The sequence below is a fragment of the Balaenoptera physalus genome (assembly GCF_965194825.1).
Source record: "Balaenoptera physalus genome assembly, chromosome: 7".
In the NCBI taxonomy this organism is placed as follows: Eukaryota; Metazoa; Chordata; class Mammalia; order Artiodactyla; family Balaenopteridae; genus Balaenoptera; species Balaenoptera physalus.
In genome coordinates, this window is record NC_138886.1 from 383,637 (window position 1) to 402,937 (window position 19,301).

At 56.5% G+C, this 19,301-nt stretch overlaps 1 protein-coding gene across 1 annotated transcript; it reads left to right on the plus strand.

Annotated features, from left to right (window-relative positions):
* The first annotated feature begins 9,685 nt into the window (after positions 1-9,685).
* Positions 9,686-18,518, plus strand: ZMYND19 (zinc finger MYND-type containing 19). Its single transcript, XM_082467715.1, is given in 8 exon segments — positions 9,686-9,964; positions 10,584-10,673; positions 10,676-10,702; positions 11,329-11,388; positions 12,083-12,189; positions 12,791-12,931; positions 17,642-17,822; positions 18,032-18,518. Coding segments are annotated over 8 exon segments (801 nt in total). The 5' UTR covers positions 9,686-9,913; the 3' UTR covers positions 18,176-18,518.
* The last annotated feature ends 783 nt before the right edge of the window (positions 18,519-19,301 follow it).

A 19,301-nucleotide genomic window follows, 5' to 3' on the forward strand; every position in this document is an offset into this window, starting at 1 on the left:
GCCCCGCCCTCGCTGCCCCGCCCCCGCCTCGCCCGGCCCCCTGCTCCCCCCGCCCCCCATCCCTCTCCGCTCCTGTCCCCGCCCCTTCCCGCCCCTTCCCGCCCCCCTCGGCCCCCCAGCTCCCCACGCTGGCTCCTGCCCGCTCCCCAGCCCCGCCTCGGTCCGTCCCCCCAGCCCGCCCTTCCCCGCCCCGCCCCGGCCCGCCGGGTGGAGCTCGGGCTCAGCCCGCGGGAACCCGGCGCACCTGCGCCCCCTGCTGCCTCACCTGTGGAGGGGGCGGGCCGGGCCGACGCCCCCTCCCAGGCTCCGCCCCGGGGTCGCCAACGTGCCGCGTCTCCACACTGAGGGAAGTCTCCAGGCTGGGCCTGTGTCGGGGCGGGGAGCGCTTGGCCTGCGGCAGCGGGAGGGACAGGTGAGGGGTGGGGCTCGATACCCAGGGGCGGATTCGAGGGCAAATCCGGGAGTCTAGGAGAGAGAAGGCCGTGCTTGGCTTAGAGAAGGTGCTGGGCGCCTACTGGCAGGTTAAATGTGGGGTTGCTTGAAGGAGGGCGTCAAGGTGAGGCCAGGTTTTTGTCCAGAACAGCTGGGCGAATGGGGTGGCATGTTTTTGATGGAGACGATCGGCCTAGATACAAGTTGTTTGGGGGGTGGGGAAGGGGAGAAATGGTGACTGGCAGAGTCAGAGGTGCCTGTTAGGCACCCAAGTGAACTGGCACTTCTAGGCATGAGTCTGCGGGAGACAAAGGACGAACGATTTGTTAGACCCTTGTTTGTAGATGGTGACTCTATTCAGGACGCTGATGACATCAGAAGTCGGGGTGAAAGCCACAGAAACCTAATCTAGCCCTCCAGCAAAAGGAGAGGGGCCTTACAGACTGAGGGGTCCACTGGGCCGGGCTGAAGAAGGAGCAGCCAGGGAGGCCCTGAGGGCCAGGGGTATGCAGCAGGCGCCAGGTCCGCCTGGTTTACCCGGGATTCTGATGCTTCAGGAGGGAGGGTCTGACTGGCCAGCTTGACACTTTCCCGTCAGGACTGTGCAAACTCCCTGAACAAGGAGTTTGGGGTACCCATGGGATGGGGGAGGATGGTGGGCAGCCCCAAAAAAACAAGTGTCCATGGCAGAAATCAAAAAGGAAGTGTTGGGCTTCCCTGGTGGCTCAGTGGTTCAGAGTCTGCCTGCCAAGGCAGGGGACACAGGTTCGATCCCTGGTCTGGGAAGATCTCACATGCCCTGGAGCAATTAAGCCCGAGCACCACAACTGCTGAGCCTGCGCTCTGGAGCCCGCGAGCCACAACTACTGAGCCCACGTGCCACAGCTGCTGAGGTCCATGCGCCTAGAGCCTGTGCTCTGCAACAGGAGAGGCCACCACAGTGAGAAGCCTGCGCACTGCAGCGAAGAGTGGCCCCCGCTCGACGCAATTGGAGGAAGTCCCGCACGCAGCAACAAAGACCCAATATAGCCAAAAATAAATGGATAACTAAATAAATTTATTAAAAAAAAAAAAAAAAGGAAGTGTTTGCGGAGGCAGGGAGAGACGCTGTGTTGGCTGCTGCTGAGATGGAGGAGATGGGGGCAGAAAATGGGTGACCTTACTCCAGGTCACACCTGTTTCCCACAGTCGCACCCTATAGGGCTCTGCACATCCTTTCCTCTGACCCCCTCTCCCACCCATCCCCCTGGTCTAGAAGCTCTGTTGCTGTGCTCTCATGTCCACCATCATCACCACCCTGACTTCGCTTTTCTCTAAACATTCCTTTCCTCATGCTCTCATGGAGCCCGGGCTTCCCCTGGAGGCTCTAAAGTGTAAATGTTTATTTTCGTACAACCCCTGTACCACTGGGCCTGCAGGTAGGGTGGATGCTCTCCTGACTCCTTACGACCACTTCCAGACCATTTTCCCCTTTGCCCTAATAGCTGCCAGCCTTAACTCTCATCTTCTCAGGATAAGAATTCATTCCCCCCTCCACTCTTGCTGTTACCTTCAAAGCTGAGGCCCGCCCCCCTTATTCTTTGGTGATTTCAGCTCCTGACTCACTCACTGTCATTCTCTCCAGTACCACTTGTGCAGGAATTCTGACTTCAGAATCCACATAGGTTTCCTTCCAACCTCAACCTCCTGGCCTCTATCTTAACATGAACCCAGGATTTGTTTTAATCAGCTATGGTAAGGTGACAGACACAAAGCCAACTGCCTTGAAAGAAGAGTTTAGAACTTACAGTTCCCAAGTGGGGCATGCCACACCATGCAGGGCCACATGGGGAAGCACCAGTGTCATCAGGAGCAGGAGGGAGAGGAGAGCTCAGCCAGAGCCTTTACTGTGTTTTCAGTGGAGAGGAGGCAGGGTACGCAAGTTTGAGCAAGTTCAGGATTGGATAGTTTGAATAATTTCAGTGGTCTCTAGTTGTCCAGTACCTGGCCCTGGGTGATTTAGGCAGGGAAATACTGGCCTGGTGTGCTGGTTACAGGAGGTGGTTGGGGTGTGGGCTCTGGATCGGTTGGTTTGCATGTGAAAGGTGTGTTGGCGGGTGAGTTGTTTGCTGTCTCTAGGAATTAGCCAGCCTGGGAAGGGCAGTCTCTCCCCAGCCAGCAAGGCCCTCAAGATGTCAAAGCATCAAAGATCTAGAAAATAAAAAACATGATCAAAGCAGTGCTCATTCCCTTGACTCCTGTCCTCTGAGAACCTTCCCCAGCTGGCTTCAGCAGCCCCTCCTGTGGCTTTAGGTTTGTCTGAACAACGTCACCCAACAACTTCTCTCACCCCTTTCCACTCATGCTGTTACTCCCATCAGCAGGTGGGTTCTACCCCTCCCACTGAATGGGGCTGGCCCCTTGACTTGCTTGAACTGCCAGAGAGAGAGATGCCATGCCAGTTTCAGGCTCTAGGAAGGGCTGGCAGCTTTTGTTTTCATTCCCTGACAGTCCTGAGCTGCCATGTGACAATATCTGGCTACTCCTCTGGAGAGATCACCTAGAGAGAAAGGGAAAGCCTGCACGTAAGAGTCTCAGACTTCTCGCCTCACTCACACATCCTGACTGCAGCTCCGTGAAGGACCCTGGCTGTTTCAGCTGTCTATTGTCGCATAACAAACCACCCAAATTTATTACTTACTCTGAAAACTAGGTTGCATTCAGCTGGGAGGCTCTTCTACTCTGTGTGGTATCTGCCTGGGTTAGAATGGCCAAGATGTCCTTTTTGCTGGTGTCTGACACCTTGACTCGGGTGGCTGGGGCAGCTGGGGGCTGGTCAAGTACCCATTCCCTGAGGCCTCTCCACATGGTTTGCTTGGGCTTCCGCACAGCATGAGGGTCTCCAGGTAGTAAGACTGATTACCTGTGAGCAGGCCCCCAAGAGGGAGGAAGGTAAAGCTGCCAGTCCTCTGGCCTGGGCTTGGAAGTCCCAGAACTTTCTACCAGATTAAGTGCATCAAAACAGTCACAGGGGGCTTCCCTGGTGGCACAGTGGTTAAGAATCCGCCTGCCAAGGCGGGGGACACGGGCTCGAGCCCTGGTCCAGGAAGATCCCACATGCCTTGGAGCAACTAAGCCCATGCGCCACAACTACTGAGCCTGCACTCTAGAGCCTGTGAGCTACAACTATTGAGACTGCGTGCCACAACTACTGAAGCCCGCACGTCTGGAGCCCGTGCTCCACAACAAGAGAAGCCACTGCAATGAGAAGCCCGCGCACTGCAATGAAGAGTAGCCCCCACTCGCCACAAGTAGAGAAAGCCTGCGCACAGCAATGAAGACCCAATGCAGCCAAAAATAAATAAATTAAATTAATAAATTTTTTTTTAAAAAACAGTCACAGGAGGGAGATTCCTGGCAGTCCAGTGGTTAGGACTCAGTGCTCTCACTGCCGTGGGCCAGGTTCAATCACTGGTCAGGGAACTAAGATCTCACAAGCTGCGAAGTGTGGCCAAAAAAACCCCCCAGAAACAGTCACAGGACGAGTGAGGATGGAGCATCACACCTGACAGGGAGGGAAGGAATTGATGGTGAGAATTTGAGACAAACTACCCACCAGCCAACAGCAGAAGAGTCAACCAGCTGAGCCCAATCTCATCACGGAATAATTAGAAAATCAATAGCTTTTTTTTTTTTTTTAAGAGCTCCTGACCTATTTATTTATTTTATTTTATTTTTTTGGCTGTGTTGGGTCTTCGTTTCTATGCGAGGGCTTTCTCTAGTTGTGGCAAGTGGGGGCCACTCTTCATCGCGGTGCGCGGGCCTTTCACTGTCGCAGCCTGTCTTGTTGCGGGGCACAGGCTCCAGACACGCAGGCTCAGTAGTTGTGGCTCATGGGCCTAGTTGCTCCGCGGCATGTGGGATCTTCCCAGACCAGGGCTCGAACCCGTGTCCCCTGCACTGGCAGGCAGATTCTCAACCACTGCGCCACCAGGGAAGCCCCAACAGCTGTTTTAAGCCATTATTACACAGCAGCACATACCTGGAACAGACACTGACACTTAAAAGTGAGATGCTGCCTCGGAAAATCTACAAACAACAAATGCTGGAGACGGTGTGGAGAAAAGGGAACCCTCTTGCACTGTTGGTGGGAATGTAAATTGATACAGCCACTATGGAGAACAGTATGGAAGTTCCTTAAAAAACTAAAAATAGAATTACCATATGACCCAGCAATGCCACTACTGGGCATATACCCAGAGAAAACCATAATTCAAAAAGACACATGCACCCCAATGTTCATTGCAGCACTATTTACAATAGCCAGGACATGGAAGCAACCTAAATGTCCGATGACAGACGGATGGATAAAGATGTGGCACATATATACAATGGAATATTACTCAGCCATAAAAAGAAACGAAACTGAGTTATCTGTAGTGAGATAGATGGACCTAGAGTCTGTCATACAGAGTGAAGTAAGTTAGAAAGAGAAAAACAAATATAGTATATTAACGCATAGATGTGGAACCTAGAAAAATGGTACAGATGAACCGGTTTGCAGGGCAGAAATAAGAGACACAGATGTAGAGGACAAACGTGTGAACAAAAAGGGGGCAAAGTGACGGGGGGTGGTGGTGGTGATGGGATGAATTGGGAGATTGGGATTGACATATATACGCTAATATGTATAAAATAGATAATTAATAAGAACCTACTGTATAAAAAATAAAATTCAAAAATTCAACAACAAAGTGAGATGCTGCCATCACAAAATTCTGAAATGTGGCCCTGACTTTGGAACCAGGCAGCAGGAGGACCTGGCAGGCAGTGAGGACATTGCTGGTGGAGGCCCGAGAAGGGCGGAGCCCAGTCAGGTATTGGCAGAAAAGTGGGACACCATTGCCTGTGGTAACGGGGAAGACAGAAAATATATCTAAGGATCTGATTTTCCTGGCAGAAAGCTTAAAGGGCCAACCGGCTTCTTTCAGTCATTTATGCTAAAGTGAAATAAAGAAAAGAGAAATGAACTAAAGAAGTAATGTTCCATGTTCCAGCAGGAGTTGGAGGAAGTATTTCAAGCCAGGTCCTGCAGCCGGAAAATAAAAACTATTTCTCAATCTCAGCCTTTCCAGGCAGCAAAGGTTCTCAAGGTAAGAAATGGCATCGTGGGGAAGATCAAATCCAGGGCACTGCAGCAAAACACGACCTCAGGGTTAAAAGAAATGCAAGGGCATGGCGTATGACCCCTTGTTAAGACCTCTGAAAGATTCCCAGGGGACGGGACCCTCATAGATGCTGTCAGCCATACTGAAGCGCCTCCAGGCGTCTTGAGGTCTTTGTGCCACGGCACATGGCTCGACGTCCAAAGCAGAAAGGAGCCGCTCAAAGATATTTGCAGTGTAGCTTCTGTCTACTGAAATGTGTTATAATTTGACACCTAGAAAATCCACAAAGTTTTTTTTAGGGGTTGTATTTGCTTGAACTACAATGGACGAAGTTCGAAATAAAAGAGGCCTCTGGGCTCTCAACTGTCTCCAGGCAAGAAGCAGGCTGAGAAGGCTGCTCAGCAGCAAACAGGGCCCATTTCCCATGGCAAAGGGAGGACGAGCGAGCACACAGGGCCAAGAGGCAGAGAGAGAAGCTGTCGGGATCCATAGAAAAGGGGGGATGGGTGAGGGAACCACTTGCCGGGAGCAGACAAGCCCTTAAAGGAGCACTGTGACAGCTGTCTGCTGGATTTCAACACTGCTGTGCGCCCGTGGCTGCAGGGGGCATGCCCCCTTTTCCTTTTTGAACCGGGTGTCTGTTCACTTATCCTGTGCTTCCCCTTGGAATGTTGGGTCTTGGGGGGCAGACAACTTGCCTCTCGCCTTGTTGCACATCATAAGCCAAGAGCCACGGTGAGGTGGTGGTTCTAGGGTCTTCACGTGGGAGAAGCATGAATCATTAGGGGTCAGAGGGTGGACGGGTGGGGGGCAGGCTGTTCCACTGGTAGCCCCCACAACGCGCCACACTTTCAGGACTCATGCTCTTGTGCATATCCCTCCCACACGGACTCCAAGCTCGCCTGCGTGACTTGCTTTGGCCAGCGGGATACCAGCAGGTGTGATTCAAGCAGAGGCCCACTGGGACCTGTCACTTAGAGCAGAGCCTCCACATGGTAAGCAGTCCAGCTCTCCTGCCTGGATAACGGTACACCACACCCAGGGTCACATGGAAGAAAATGAGGTGCTCCAGGCGAATTCCCAGCTGAGTCCAACCGAAGGAGGTATCCGGCTGACACAGTGTGGAACAGAAGATGCCCAGTCAGTCACAGAATTGTGCAAAATAATAAGTTGATGTGCTTTTAAGCCATGAAGTTTGAGGGGGTGGGGTTGTCACAGGCCAGCAGGTAACTGAGACACGATCATCCCCAGCACCTGCAGCCCCTTGCAAAAGTCTCTGAAGCACTTCCCGTCCTCGCTCACTCCCTCTATCAGCGATCCTTTGAACCCACTGGGACCTCCAACCCTCGGATCTGCCCCTCTGGTGTCCTCTCTTCTTTACTTGCTGAGCTCAGATGCCCCGGGCAAGCATCCCTCTCTTAGACAGCTCGCTCTCTCCCCCTCACCTCACTGCACTCGCCCAGCATAACCACAGTCTTGGCTGAATCCAAATCTTTCTCCTTGCCTTCTCAGGAGCAGCCTAAATAGGCTGGAGAAAAACACACAGTCACACGGACTGGTCCCCTTGACACTGCCGGGCCACCCTACTGTCTTTTCCTAGTTCCCTCCTGGTCCTCTCTCCTTGGACCACACTCCCTTCTCACCTTCAACTGATGGCCTCGTTCTCATCAGAAGAGAACTCCCCAGATTCCTACATCCACATCCACTCACCTCTCCGACTCCTCTTCAAGCTGTGGCTGAGCTGAACCACCCAGGCTCCTGTCAGAGGCCAGCCCCCGCCCTCCCCTCTCAGGCGATTGCCTCACCTCTTTCTCCTCCATGGGCTCATTCCCACTGGTGGACAACATGCTGCTTCCTTTCCCACTATAAAACCAACACTCTCTCTGGACTTGCCTTTTCTTTCTTGCTTTGGCCGTTTCTCTGCTCCTTTTCAGCCAGAACACCCCAGAAGAGTTGTCAGTCTCAAGGTTTCCAAGCCTTTCCTTCCACTCCCCCTTAGCCCGTTCAGTTGGGCTTATTCCTCCATCACTTACTTGTCAAGGTGCCCAGTGCCCTCGTGCTGCGTGCTCTATTGACTAATTCCCAGTGCCCACTGACCGGGACCTCTCAGCAGCATCACACAAGGCTGATCCCTCCCGCTCACCCTAGCACTGTCTTCACTTGGCTCCTGGCCCACTGCCCTCTCCTGGTTTCCCTCATACCTGACGTCCTCATTCTCTTTACCAGCTCCTTCTCTTTTCAACCTCCTTCTCCCTTTAGTATGAGAGTACCCAGGGCTCAATCTTTTTCCTCTCTTTTTCTCTATTTGCATTTCCTCCCATGGTGAGCTCATCCAGCTGTGTGGCTTTAAATACAACAAATATGCTAATGAACGCCAAATCTGTACCTCAGGCTGGACACCTCCGTGAATGCCATATTCACGTATTCAACTGCCTTATAACCTTAACGTGCAGCCTGAGGAAGAAATACATTTTTATTTTGCTAAGCTGCTGAGAATTGAGGGATGTTTGTTACTGCAGCATAACCAGGGCTGTCCTGACTGCTACAGAACACTGCCACCACAGGTGTCCCAACATCATCGTTTCTTGGCTGGGTGCTTGCATTAGTTTCCTAAACAGCCTGCCTGCTTCCACTCTTTCCGGCATTGTCTCCATCAGCCAGTGTGATGCACTGAATAGCTATTCCTCTGCTCCAATCCTCCAGTGGCTCACTTTTCTGAGTGTAAAAGTCAAAGTCCTCACGAGAGCCTACATGACCCCCTTCCCGTCCTCCACCTCTCTGGCCTTGTCCCCTGTTGCTCTCATGCACTCCTTTGCTCACGGTGGCCACCTCCACTTTTCAGACGCACCAAATGTGTTCCCAGTTTATGGCCTTGGCACCGTCTCTTCCCTCTGCTGGAGATGCTCTTCCCCTAGAGCCCACATGGCTCACTCCTCCTCCTCCTCCCAGTTTGTTCAAATTACTTGGCAATGAGGCCTACCCCGCCCACCACCTTTCCTGGATCCCGAACTCCCTAATGCTGATCTACTTGTTTCCCCACAGCACTGATCACTTTTTAACATGGCATATAACTCACAGGTCACTAGCCTTTTCTGCCTCCCTCGCTATAACAGGGGTTTTCAATTTGTTGGGTGCACCGGTGTAGAGTGGTTTCATCGGGCGCTGGGGGTGAGAGCCCGCTGGAGTGGCTGCCAGGAGACAGGTAAAGCCCCGCCAAAGTCCTCAGCCCTTGGAGTTCCTGTTCAGGAAGGACCTGGCCCAGGCTGTTCAGCGCACCGGCTCGAAGCCCAGGGAAGCCTGGTGTAGCCCGAGGATGGGCTATAGCGGCGGTCCCCAACCTTTTTGGCACCAGGGACCAGTTTCGTGGAAGACAGTTTTTCCACAGACCGAGGGCGGGGGGCGTGTTCAGGCGGTAATGCGAGCGATAGGGAGCGGCAGATGAAGCTTCGCTCTCTCGCCCACTGCTCACCTCCTGCTGTGCACCCAGGCCGCAGACTGGTACCGGTCCACAGACTGGGGGTTGGGGACCCCTGGGCTACAGGGTCCTGATCCGGGCCCCTGTGTGGAGGTGGCCAGGGAGAAGGAGGGCGGGCCTGTCGGCAATGGACCCAGACCCTACGCCACAGTGGCCCCTGGGCTCCGGGTCCCTGTCCTCACTCCGGCCTCCTGCCCGCTGTCCGAGGACGGGGGACGGTTTACGGGCAGCCGCAGCCAGTCCCGCAGGGACCCCGACCTGCAGAGCCCGGACGGCCCGGGGCGCGGAGCCAGGCCGCCCTCCTCGAGGGGCGGGGGCCGGGTCGGGGTCGCGGGGGCGAGGGCGGGGGCCGGGTCGGTGTCGGGGTAGGGGGTCGGGGCCGGGAGCCTATAGGTCAGCATCCAGCACAAAGCTTCCCGCGAAACTGACGTCACGCGGGGCGGCCGCGCAGGCACCGCCCCCGACCGCGCCCCTCCCCCGCGCTGGCCCAGGTCCTCAGCGCGCCGGCGCACTCGCCCTCCTGCCATTGGCTGCGTCGTGGCGGCGCGCGCCGGCCGGCGCACTGCGCGCCCCACCATTGGCCGGGCGGCGGCGCGCGGGGGTGTGTCCGCGTCGCGCTCCGCCCCTGGCCCCGCTCGCTGAGGTGCGCGCGGCGGTGGCGGCGGCGGCGCGTGGCAGGTCCGGCGGGCGCCAGGAGGCGGCGGCCCGACCCCGGCCCAGCCTCGTCCCGCCCGCCCGCCCGCCCGGCCCCGATCCTGACCCCGACTCATCCGACTGGCCCGCCCGGCTCGCCGTGGCCCCGCCCCGGCCCCGGCACCTCCTGAGGGAGAGGCGCCGCCGGCCGAGCGCAGGCCCGGCCATGACCGACTTCAAATTGGGCATCGTGCGGCTCGGCCGGGTGGCCGGGAAGGTGAGCGGCGCGGGGCTGGGGCTAAGGTCGGGCCGAGGGAGTGGGGCGCTGGGCCGGCGGCCGGGCCGGCGCTGGGAGTAGGGGGCCGGGGTGCGAGGCAGGGGGCCGGACTGGAGCTGGGGGTGGCGGGCGGGGTCTGGGATTCGGAGTCGTGGGTGCGAGGCTGGGGGTCGGGGGCGCGGGGCTGGGGGCTGGATCGGGGGCCCGACCCGGGCGGGGGCACGGGCAAGGGCCGAGCGGTTTGCGGGCGGCGGGCCGGCGGCCTGGCTCCCGGGGCAGCCCTCCTCCGGTTGCGGACCGGGTCTCCGACCGTGCGCCGTGGTCGGGGGAGCAGGGGGTTGTGGCTGCGCCTGCGGCCGCGGGGAGCGCAGGCCCTTCCGAGGAGGCGCGCTCGCTCCTCACCGAGACCTGCGTGTGCGCGCCGCCGGTGCCTGCCGGTCCGTAGTGAGCTTCGGGCAGGGTTCGTGCTGCCAGCGGCGGCCCCGTCTGGCTGAGCCTCAGTGGGCCTCGCCAGAGCAGGGCCTCCCTCTGCTTCTCTCCCTTACCTGGCCCCGCCCTCCGCGTGTTCGAGGCTGGGGCTTCCTGGCACCTGTGGGCATTGAGGCTTGGCTGTTTCCAGGAGCCGGCCGGCCGTGCAGCTGCACCAGCCACGGACCTTACCCTGGATGGGAACCCTGTTCCCATCACCAGCGGCGGAAGCTTCTGGTGGGAGAGAGGAGCAGAGGCAGTCAGATGAAGGTAAAACCGATTCAGATGCTAGAAAAACGCTTTCCAAGCGAGAATGACACTGGTCCGTTTTGGGGACCGTTTCCTGCCGTTCCTGCAAGGGGACGTGGCTTTCTAACTAGGGAAGGGTGGGCTCCCCATCAGCTCTGAGGTCCCTTCTAACTCAGTGACTGATTGCACTAATGTTATCCCTTAAAACTTTTATTTGGAACATTTTAGACAAAGAGGTAGGAAGGACGATTCAGTGAGCATCTGTGTGAGGACCGCCTGGCTTAATAAATAAAATAAATGTTAACTGAAACCTGGATATTCTGCCTCAATCCCGGCCCCCTCCCTCTACTCCAGTGACGTCATACTCTTGGACTAGGTTTATCAGCACATTAAAATGCACAGCTTAGTACCTGGCCAGTCCTGTGGCACTTCTTTTGGTTCTTCACGAGCAGATGGGAAGTGAAGCCTGATGCCGCGACTCTGCGCGGTCGTGAGCGGGGAAGGACCAGGCTTTGGCACCTCTACCTGCTTTCAGGATAGACGGCCCCTCGCCTGCTGACCTCGCTTAGTCTCAAGGGGCCGCTCCTGCTTATTATCGGTACCTCGTACTGATTCCAAATGTAACGTCTTGAAACGTTAATTTCCAGACCAAGTACACACTGATAGATGAGCAGGACATCCCGCTGGTGGAGGGCTACTCCTTTGAGGTAAGGACGCTGTTCCTTTGCTGGCATGCCCTTAGTCATGCCCGGGAGGGTCACAAGGGGTGGGCTTTCTTCCCTGTGATGCGAGGGCAAGACCTGGTACGCGAGCCTCTCAAGCTGTCTGTCACTGCCCCGTGGAGCCCCCTACCGCCTCTGCGATGCTGGTCTTCCCCCACTTCCGCCTGGTTGCAGGCTCTTCCTGAAAAGGAGACACATTGTGTCATGTTTGTGATTGAGTTCAGTTGGACAAGCTTCTGTGCCCTGGGAGACTCTCCAGGGCTGCCCCCCGTCTCTGGCCCTCCGCTGTTCCTACCTGACGAAGCTGTCCGGGCTCCAGTCCTCCCCCTCCCACTCCTCCTTCCACAAGTCTGTGGACCCGCTCTTACCTCAGATGTCACCCTTTTACACTTACTTGGTCTAGGGCTTATCTATTTTTTACTGGGTGGGGGCTTTTTCTTTTTTAAGGGTAGGAAGATTTATTTCTCTGTGTCCACAATGTTTTGCAAAGAGTGCTTCGTGACCGTGTCTTGCCTCCACAAGAGGAGAGTGCTTCTTGGTGCCACGTGTCTGGGAGACTCCGGAGACCCCCAGGGTCCCAGGAATAGGCCTGGGATTGTCCCTCTGGCTTGTTTTTTAATATGGAATGTTGTTGATAATCAGAGGCTTTTTAACAGAGCTTTTTCTTGTTTCTTCTCAGGCCCGGATGGAAGTAGACGCAGATGGAAATGGTGCTAAGATATTTGCATACGCCTTTGACAAGAACCGAGGAAGGGGGTCGGGAAGGCTCCTTCATGAGCTGCTGTGGTGGGTGTTCCAAGCTGCTTGTTTCCCCTGTCGGGTTTGCGCAAGCCCTGAGGTGCACGGGGCTCGTGGAGCCAGCAGACCCCTTGTTGACAGACGGTGCCTTCCCTGGGTCTCCCAGTTAATTCTGTGTCATTGTCACTATCCCGGAGGAGTGGCTGCTTTGCGACCTGTGGCACTGGCAGGGCAGCCAGAGAGTCTGCAGGCTGAGCGCCCTTTTTGCTCGGTGTGTTTGGGACGCAGCCTCCTCTGGGGGTGGGTGGGGTCTGGCCCCTCCTCCGGGTTGGGGAAGGACCTTCCTCTCTTCTGTGTGAACCGCGAGGTTCCGAAGTACTTGGGACCACGCAAGTGGGGTGTTCTCCAGGCTGTGTGTGAGATGGTTTCGGGTTCCCTCCTTGGCTTCCTGCAGCCTAGCTCTTAAATCCAGAGGCTGGGCTGTCCACGTGGCCTGTCCTGTTTGGGCCACAGACTCACTTACCTGGGTTCCTCTCTGCAGCCTTGCTCCTGATGGGTCCCGTCGGTGTGAGAAGGGACCAGTTCAGGGCACGCGGCTGAGGCGTTCAGGAGGGTTGGGAGCCCACCTGGAGCACTGTCTGTTTCCTAGGGAGCGGCACAGGGGGGGCATCGCCCCCGGGTTTCAGGTGGTGCACCTCAACGCTGTCACTGTGGACAATCGCCTGGACAACCTGCAGCTGGTGCCGTGGGGCTGGCGGCCCAGAGCCGAGGAGACCTCCAGCAAGCAGAGGTGGGTCTTCCTGGGGCCCGGTGATGTGGCTGAGATGCCCCTGAGGGCGGCCCCTCCAAGCTCACTGCCGAGAGGGGCCCGCGTCTACTCTGTGCTCTGAGGCTTCTGTGGGTTTGGTGACCTTGGCTGTTTTCCCTCAAGGTGCGGGGATCCTCTTTTTCTTCACTGGGGGAGGAGACCGCTTGGATGCTTATCTTTCTGGGCTGGTCTTCTGAATTGGCTCTCGCGGGGAGAGGGGTTATGTGGGCCAGTCCCCTGTAGGTGGGCAGGACGCCCTTGAGATGTAGGAGCCGTCTCCATCTCAGGGGTGCCCCTGTGCACACAGATGGGTCTTGCTGTCATGCTCTTTTGTAAACAGCTTGTCTGGTCAGTGGTTTAAAGGAAGCAGGACAGTGTGGTTCGGGGGTTGGCCGCTCGGCCTCCTCCTTTCCTTGGTCCTGAGGACTTGGGCGGAGGGGATGCTCCGAGGGCAGTTCCCATGGCCCCAGGAACAAGCCCCTCTGTGACTTCATGGAGCCCTTAGGAAGAGCTGGGGGACCCGCAGGATGGGAGCCAAAATGAGCCAGGGTGTCCCTGGCCACGTGTGCATCATTTAGGGGCTCCCTGGGGCTTCTGTGCATCTCCTCGGGCCCCTGGGCAGCTTTTCCTGACTTTGGCGGTACAGGTGCTGACTTCCCCTACAGGCAGAAGTCGGTGAGGTCGGTGCGGGGGTGTCAGTGTTTCTTAGGATGGAGACTGGGTGGAACCTTTGCAGTGGTCACCACTGGGGTCTCGGTGGAGCCCCATGCACTGGAGGGCGGAAATGGCGGGATTGCCCGGCCAGCTGGGCTTGCTGGTGGGGGATGGTCCCCAGGTGTAAGAAGGCCACATCCAGTCCGATGCTGCTGCCGCTCTGGAGGAGTGTCCATAACTCTACGAGGGGAGGGGGTGGGTCTCCAGGCGTTGGGGGTCTCTGCTCTGTTGTTAGAGGCTGATCCTCTTGTGATAGCTGGGTTAGGATTTTCATCTTCCTGGAGGTTATGTGAGTCTAGACTTTTGGTTGCAAGTGACAGAAACTAAGCCCAACTTGGCTGAAGCAAAGATAGGACCCTTAATGGCTCCCCTGCTGAGATGTGGAAAGCCACAAAGCCACCTCCAGGTCTCAGGAGCGGCTGCCAGGGTTGCACACCCGCTTTCCTCAGCAGTGTCTGGCGGCGTGGGGGAGTCAGCTTGTTTTGAGTCACTTTTGTCTCCGTGCTGGGGGCAGGAGGGTTCTTTCATCAACAGAAGGAAGCTTGTGTCATCAGGACAAGTGTAAGGGCGGCTGAGCGGAACACCAGCCTCCGTGGATTTCCCCCAAGTTGTCCAGCGCTCACATGGGTTCAGGGCAGGCCTGGGGCTCACCCTCCCTGGCTCCATGCAGGTCTGCTGCTGCCCATCGCAGACACTGGAGGGACACTGCCCACCGTGTCACCCAGCGATGGGTCTGTCTTTCTGGGATCTCAGCATTTGTCTATCTGAGCACCATGTATTGTTGTGAGATGAGGCGACCACAGTTAAGAAGACCTGTTTGGAAAAGGGTCTGTTACACCCAGGGCTGCCCCACCGGTGGTCTCCCCCAGGCCATGGCCCAGCTGCCCCATTCTCCTTCAGACCACTCTCAGGAGGCCCAGGACCACCCCAGGGACCTCTCCCTGCTGGTCGTCCCAGGAGCAGACGGGCTGGGGTTGGCCTGGGGTCAGCCCGTCAGCAGTCCTCCACCTGTCGGGGCAGAGCCAGCCCAAGGGTGGCCTGAACTCCCCGCTGGCCCGGCGTCACGTGTCCTTCCGTCTCACTCAGTGGCCTCCGCACGACGGCTCTTCGTAGGAATCACCCCATATGTGAGGCGGGCGGTTCGGCAGCACAGCTCCTGCCAGGCGTGTACCTTCTGCTCTGCTTTCCTGGCGTCACTTCAGTGGGGCCATGAGGGTGGCCTAGCCGCGTGGAAGGTGCTCTTTGCAAAGGTGCATTTTCCTCCCTTTCTGCCTTCAAAAGCCAGCTGGGACTGAAACTCACCTCTGTCTTCCAGGACTTCATTGGAGGGCTCAGAAAGTAACCAGTTTTCTCCCACATCCTGACTTTCACCCTTTTCTTCTTTAAAAAAATCTTTTTATTGTGGCAAAATACAGATAACATTTATTGTTTTAACCACTTTTAAGTGCATGGTTCCGTAGCATTAAGCAAATTCAGATTGTCGTGTATCACCCTGCCATTGTCTCCAGAACTCTCACCTTCCCAAACCGAAGCTCTGTCCCCATTAAACACTAATTCCCCACCCATCTCCTCCGCCAGCCCCTGGTACCTACTGTTCTGTGAATTGACAAGTCCTTGGACCTTATCTGAGTGGATTAATATGGCATTTGTCTTTTTGTGTCTGGCTTATTTCACTTCGCCTCATTTATGTCTTTGAGGCTCATCCATGTCATAGCATGTGTCAGAATTTCCTTCGTTTTTAAGGTTCAGTAATACCCCATTGCGTGTGTGTGTGTGTGTGTGTGTGTGTGTGTGTGTGTGTGTGTGTATGGCACATTTGGTTTATCCATCATCCATCAGTGGGCACTTGGGTTGCCTCCACCCCCTTGTCTGTCGTGAATGATGCTGCTGTGAACACAGTTGTACAAAGAGCTCTTCGAGTCCCTGCTTTTGATTCTTCAGAGTGTGTACCCCGAAGTGGAATTGCAGGATCATAGGATAATTCTGGTTACTTTTTGAGGAAGCTCCACACCGTTGTCCACAGCATCTGCGCCATTTTACCTTCCCCCCAGCAGTGCACAGAGGTCCCAGTGTCTCCATACCTTCACCAACACTTGTTTTCTGTTTGTTTGATAGTAGCCATCCCAGGAGTGTGAGGTGGTCTCATTGCGGTTTTGAGTTGCATTTTCCTGATGATCAGTGATGTTAAGCATCTTTTCATGTGCTTTTTGGCCATTTGTATGTCTTCTTTGGAGAAATATCTATTCAGATGCTTTACCCATTTTTAAATTGGGTCGTTTGTTTTTTTGGTTGACTTGTAGAGTTCTTTATATATTCTGGGTACAAATCCCTTATCAGATATATGGTTTGCAAATATTTTCTACCATTCTATAGGTTGCCTTTTCATTCTATTGATTGTCTCTTTTTTTTAAAAGTTTTTATTTATTTATTTATTTAGGCTGCATTGGGTCTTCGTTGCTGTGCGCAGGCTTTCTGTAGTTGCGGTGCGCGGGGGGTACTCTTTATTGCTGTGCGCGGGCTTCTCACTGTGGTGGCTTCTCTTGTTGCAGAGCATGGGCTCTAGGTGTGTGGGCTTCAGTAGTTGCGGCATGTGGGCTCAGTAGTTGTGGCTCTCGGGCTCTAGAGCACAGGCTCAGTAGTTGTGGCGCACAGGCTTAGTTGCTCCGTGGCATGTGGGATCTTCCCGGACCAGGGCTTGAACCTGTGTCCCCTGCATTGGCAGGCGGATTCTTAATCACTGCACCACCAGGGAAGTCCCTGATTGTCTCTTTTTTTTTTTAAAGAAATTCACGTTCTTTTATTTATTTATTTATTTACTTATGACTGTGTTGAGTCTTCGTTTCTGTGCGAGGGCTTTCTCTAGTTGCGGCAAGTGGTGGACCACTCTTCATTGCGGTGCGCGGGCCTCTCACCATCGCGGCCTCTCTTGTTGCGGAGCACGGGCTCCAGACGCGCAGGCTCAGTAATTGTGGCTCACGGGCCCAGTTGCTCCGTGGCATGTGGGATCTTCCCAGACCAGGGCTCGAACCCGTGTCCCCTGCATTGGCAGGCAGATTCTCAACCACTGCACCACCAGGGAAGCCCCCGATTGTCTCTTTTGATGCACAAAATAATTGAATTTTCATGGAGTCCAATTTGCCTATTTCTTCTCTTGTTACTGTGCCTTTGGTGTCATATCCAGGATTATTGCCAAATCCGATGTTGTGAAGCTTTTGTCCTATGTTTTCTCTGAGAGTTTTATTGTTTGGGGTCTTACATTTAGGTCCTTGATCCATTTTGAGTTAATTTTGTCTGTCACTTTAGAAGAGGGTGACCCTTCCCTTTTTCTTTTTTCTTTTTTGGAAGTATAGTTGATTTACAGTGCTGTGCCAGACCCTTCCCTTTTTTATCCAAGTCCCTCCCGGCCTGGTCCCCAGAGAGGGTGGGTGGGTGGAAGGGGCTGGTCCACCCATCCGTTTACTCTCGGAGTGCGGGAGGTGCCTCCTTTGGGGGCCAGCCCCAGGGCGGGCCTGTGCTCACCCCACCGCCTGTGCCTCTTGTGGGGCAGGTGCGGGCACTTACAAGCTTCTGGCCCCGTCCAGCAAGAGGAGTGTTCAGGGGGGTGTAGAGCAGCTCACAGCAATCGGGCAGGCAGACCAACCAGGGGCAGATGTGGGCGCCTCTGGGGCCGCGAGCACGTGATCTCCATGCCTGTCTTGTGTGCAGCCTTCCCAGGCGTTGGGGAGATTGACGAGCAAGGCAGACAAAGCCCTGCCCTGTGCCTTTTAGTGGGAAGATGAAACAGGCTACATACTGGATGTTACGGAGAGGTGAGCCCAGGCAGTGGGATGGGCCAAAGGAGAGTCAAGCTGCAAAACTGGGGGCGGGGCAGCCTGAGAAGAGGAAGCAGCTGGTCCACCCTGGGGTCACTCATCGTCACCTCCATACCTTGACCCTTCCTGGCCAAGGCATCCTGAAGCGCCTGCTTCTCTCTTTAAGGGAGCAAAGCTTATACTGGCTGGCGATTCAGCAGCTGCCCACGGACCCCATAGAGGAGCAGTTCCCCGTCCTGAACGTGACCCGATACTACAACGCCAACGGGGACGTGGTGGAGGAGGAGGAGACGTCCTGCACCTACTACGAGTGCCATTACCCGCCCTGCACGATGATCGAGAAGCAGGTGCGCGGTGGGGGAGCCGGGCCGGAGGCTCGACCCTGCGGAGCCCCGCGCCTCCCCTAGGACTGCCCTCTCGCGGCTTCTCCCCTGCGGTGGCCGTTCCTTTGTCACTGCCTGACCGGGGCCCAGACCCTCCGGCCTCGGCGCACGGGTGGCCAGGTCCTCACAGGTCTGCCGTGTGACCGGAGCGCCGCTCTTCTGTGTCCTTTCAGCTCCGGGAGTTCAACATCTGCGGGCGCTGCCAGGTGGCGCGCTACTGCGGCTCCCAGTGCCAGCAGAAGGACTGGCCAGCCCACAAGAAGCACTGCCGGGAGAAGAGGCGCCCCTTGCAGCACGAGCTTGAGCCGGAGCGATGACCGGCCGGTCAAGTGGCTTCTCATCTCCCCAGGCTGCGGGCGCGGCTGGCGGCTGGACCGGGGCCACCAGGGGGGCTGCACCTGCCCCTGCCCCTGCTCCGCCACCGGAGGCCCCCCCGCACGCCGCGGAGCAGAGACAGCTGGGAGGCCCCCCGGGACGCTTCTCATTATTTATATGTTAATATGTTTGTAAACTCATGTACAGTTTTTTTGGGGGGGAGGCAGCGGGAGGGTTAGAAAGTACAAATAGGGTCATTTGCTGTAACACTCACTTTCCGGGCGGCTGAGCCGAGGAGGGCGGCCCGCCCGGGCTGGGGCAAAGTAAAGGGTGGGACCGCCCGGCGTCCTGGCTGCTGTCTGCTCTCCGCCTTGGCCGGCATCCGTGGTGTGGGTGCGGGTGCGGGTGCGGGTGCGCGGGCTGCCCTCCCCACCCCCAGGCTGCGTGGGAGCGTGAGGGAGACCCAGACCTGTCCTTGTCCTGTGGCAGGAGCTGCTGAGGGTGGTTAGTTGCTTGGCCCCTGTTCTCGGCCCCTTTGAACTCATGCACTGGGTGCCTGGGAGCTCGGGGCGGGGCGGGGGGCTTCTCCCAGCAGGACTGCTGAGGTCCGCCTGCGACTTGGAGCAGCCCGAGGGGTGAGAACTGCTTTCCTGTGCTCCTTCTGGGAGCCGCAGATCTCAGGGCTGGGCAGCGTCTTGTACACCTGGCCAAGCCACCTGGGGGCCACGAGCTGGGTGGTGTGGCTGGGAACTTGCTGGTCTCCAGGGAGAGTGAAGGCTGGCGTCCGTCTTGGGTCATCCCTGGCCCCACGTTGGTCCTGCAGGCTCCTGCCATGCCCTCCTTTCTGCAGCGTTTCTGCAATCTCCCAGGACGCCCTGTGTGTGCTCTGCTTCCCTGGCTGGGGCTAGCCCCTTTGTGGCCTTTGGTCTGTGAACTGAGCTGAGCTTTCCGTAGCTTCTTTTGCAGAACTTGGAGGCCTCCTGGGCAGTGCGTCCTGGAGAACAGGACTGGGGAAATGGGTGATAGCAACATGCGGGGAGCAGGCGGGAAGGCTCAGTTCCAACCCCGAGGGAGGGGTTTTCTGCAGGTGAAGGGACTCCACGTGCCCACACGGGTTTTTGCTGAGAA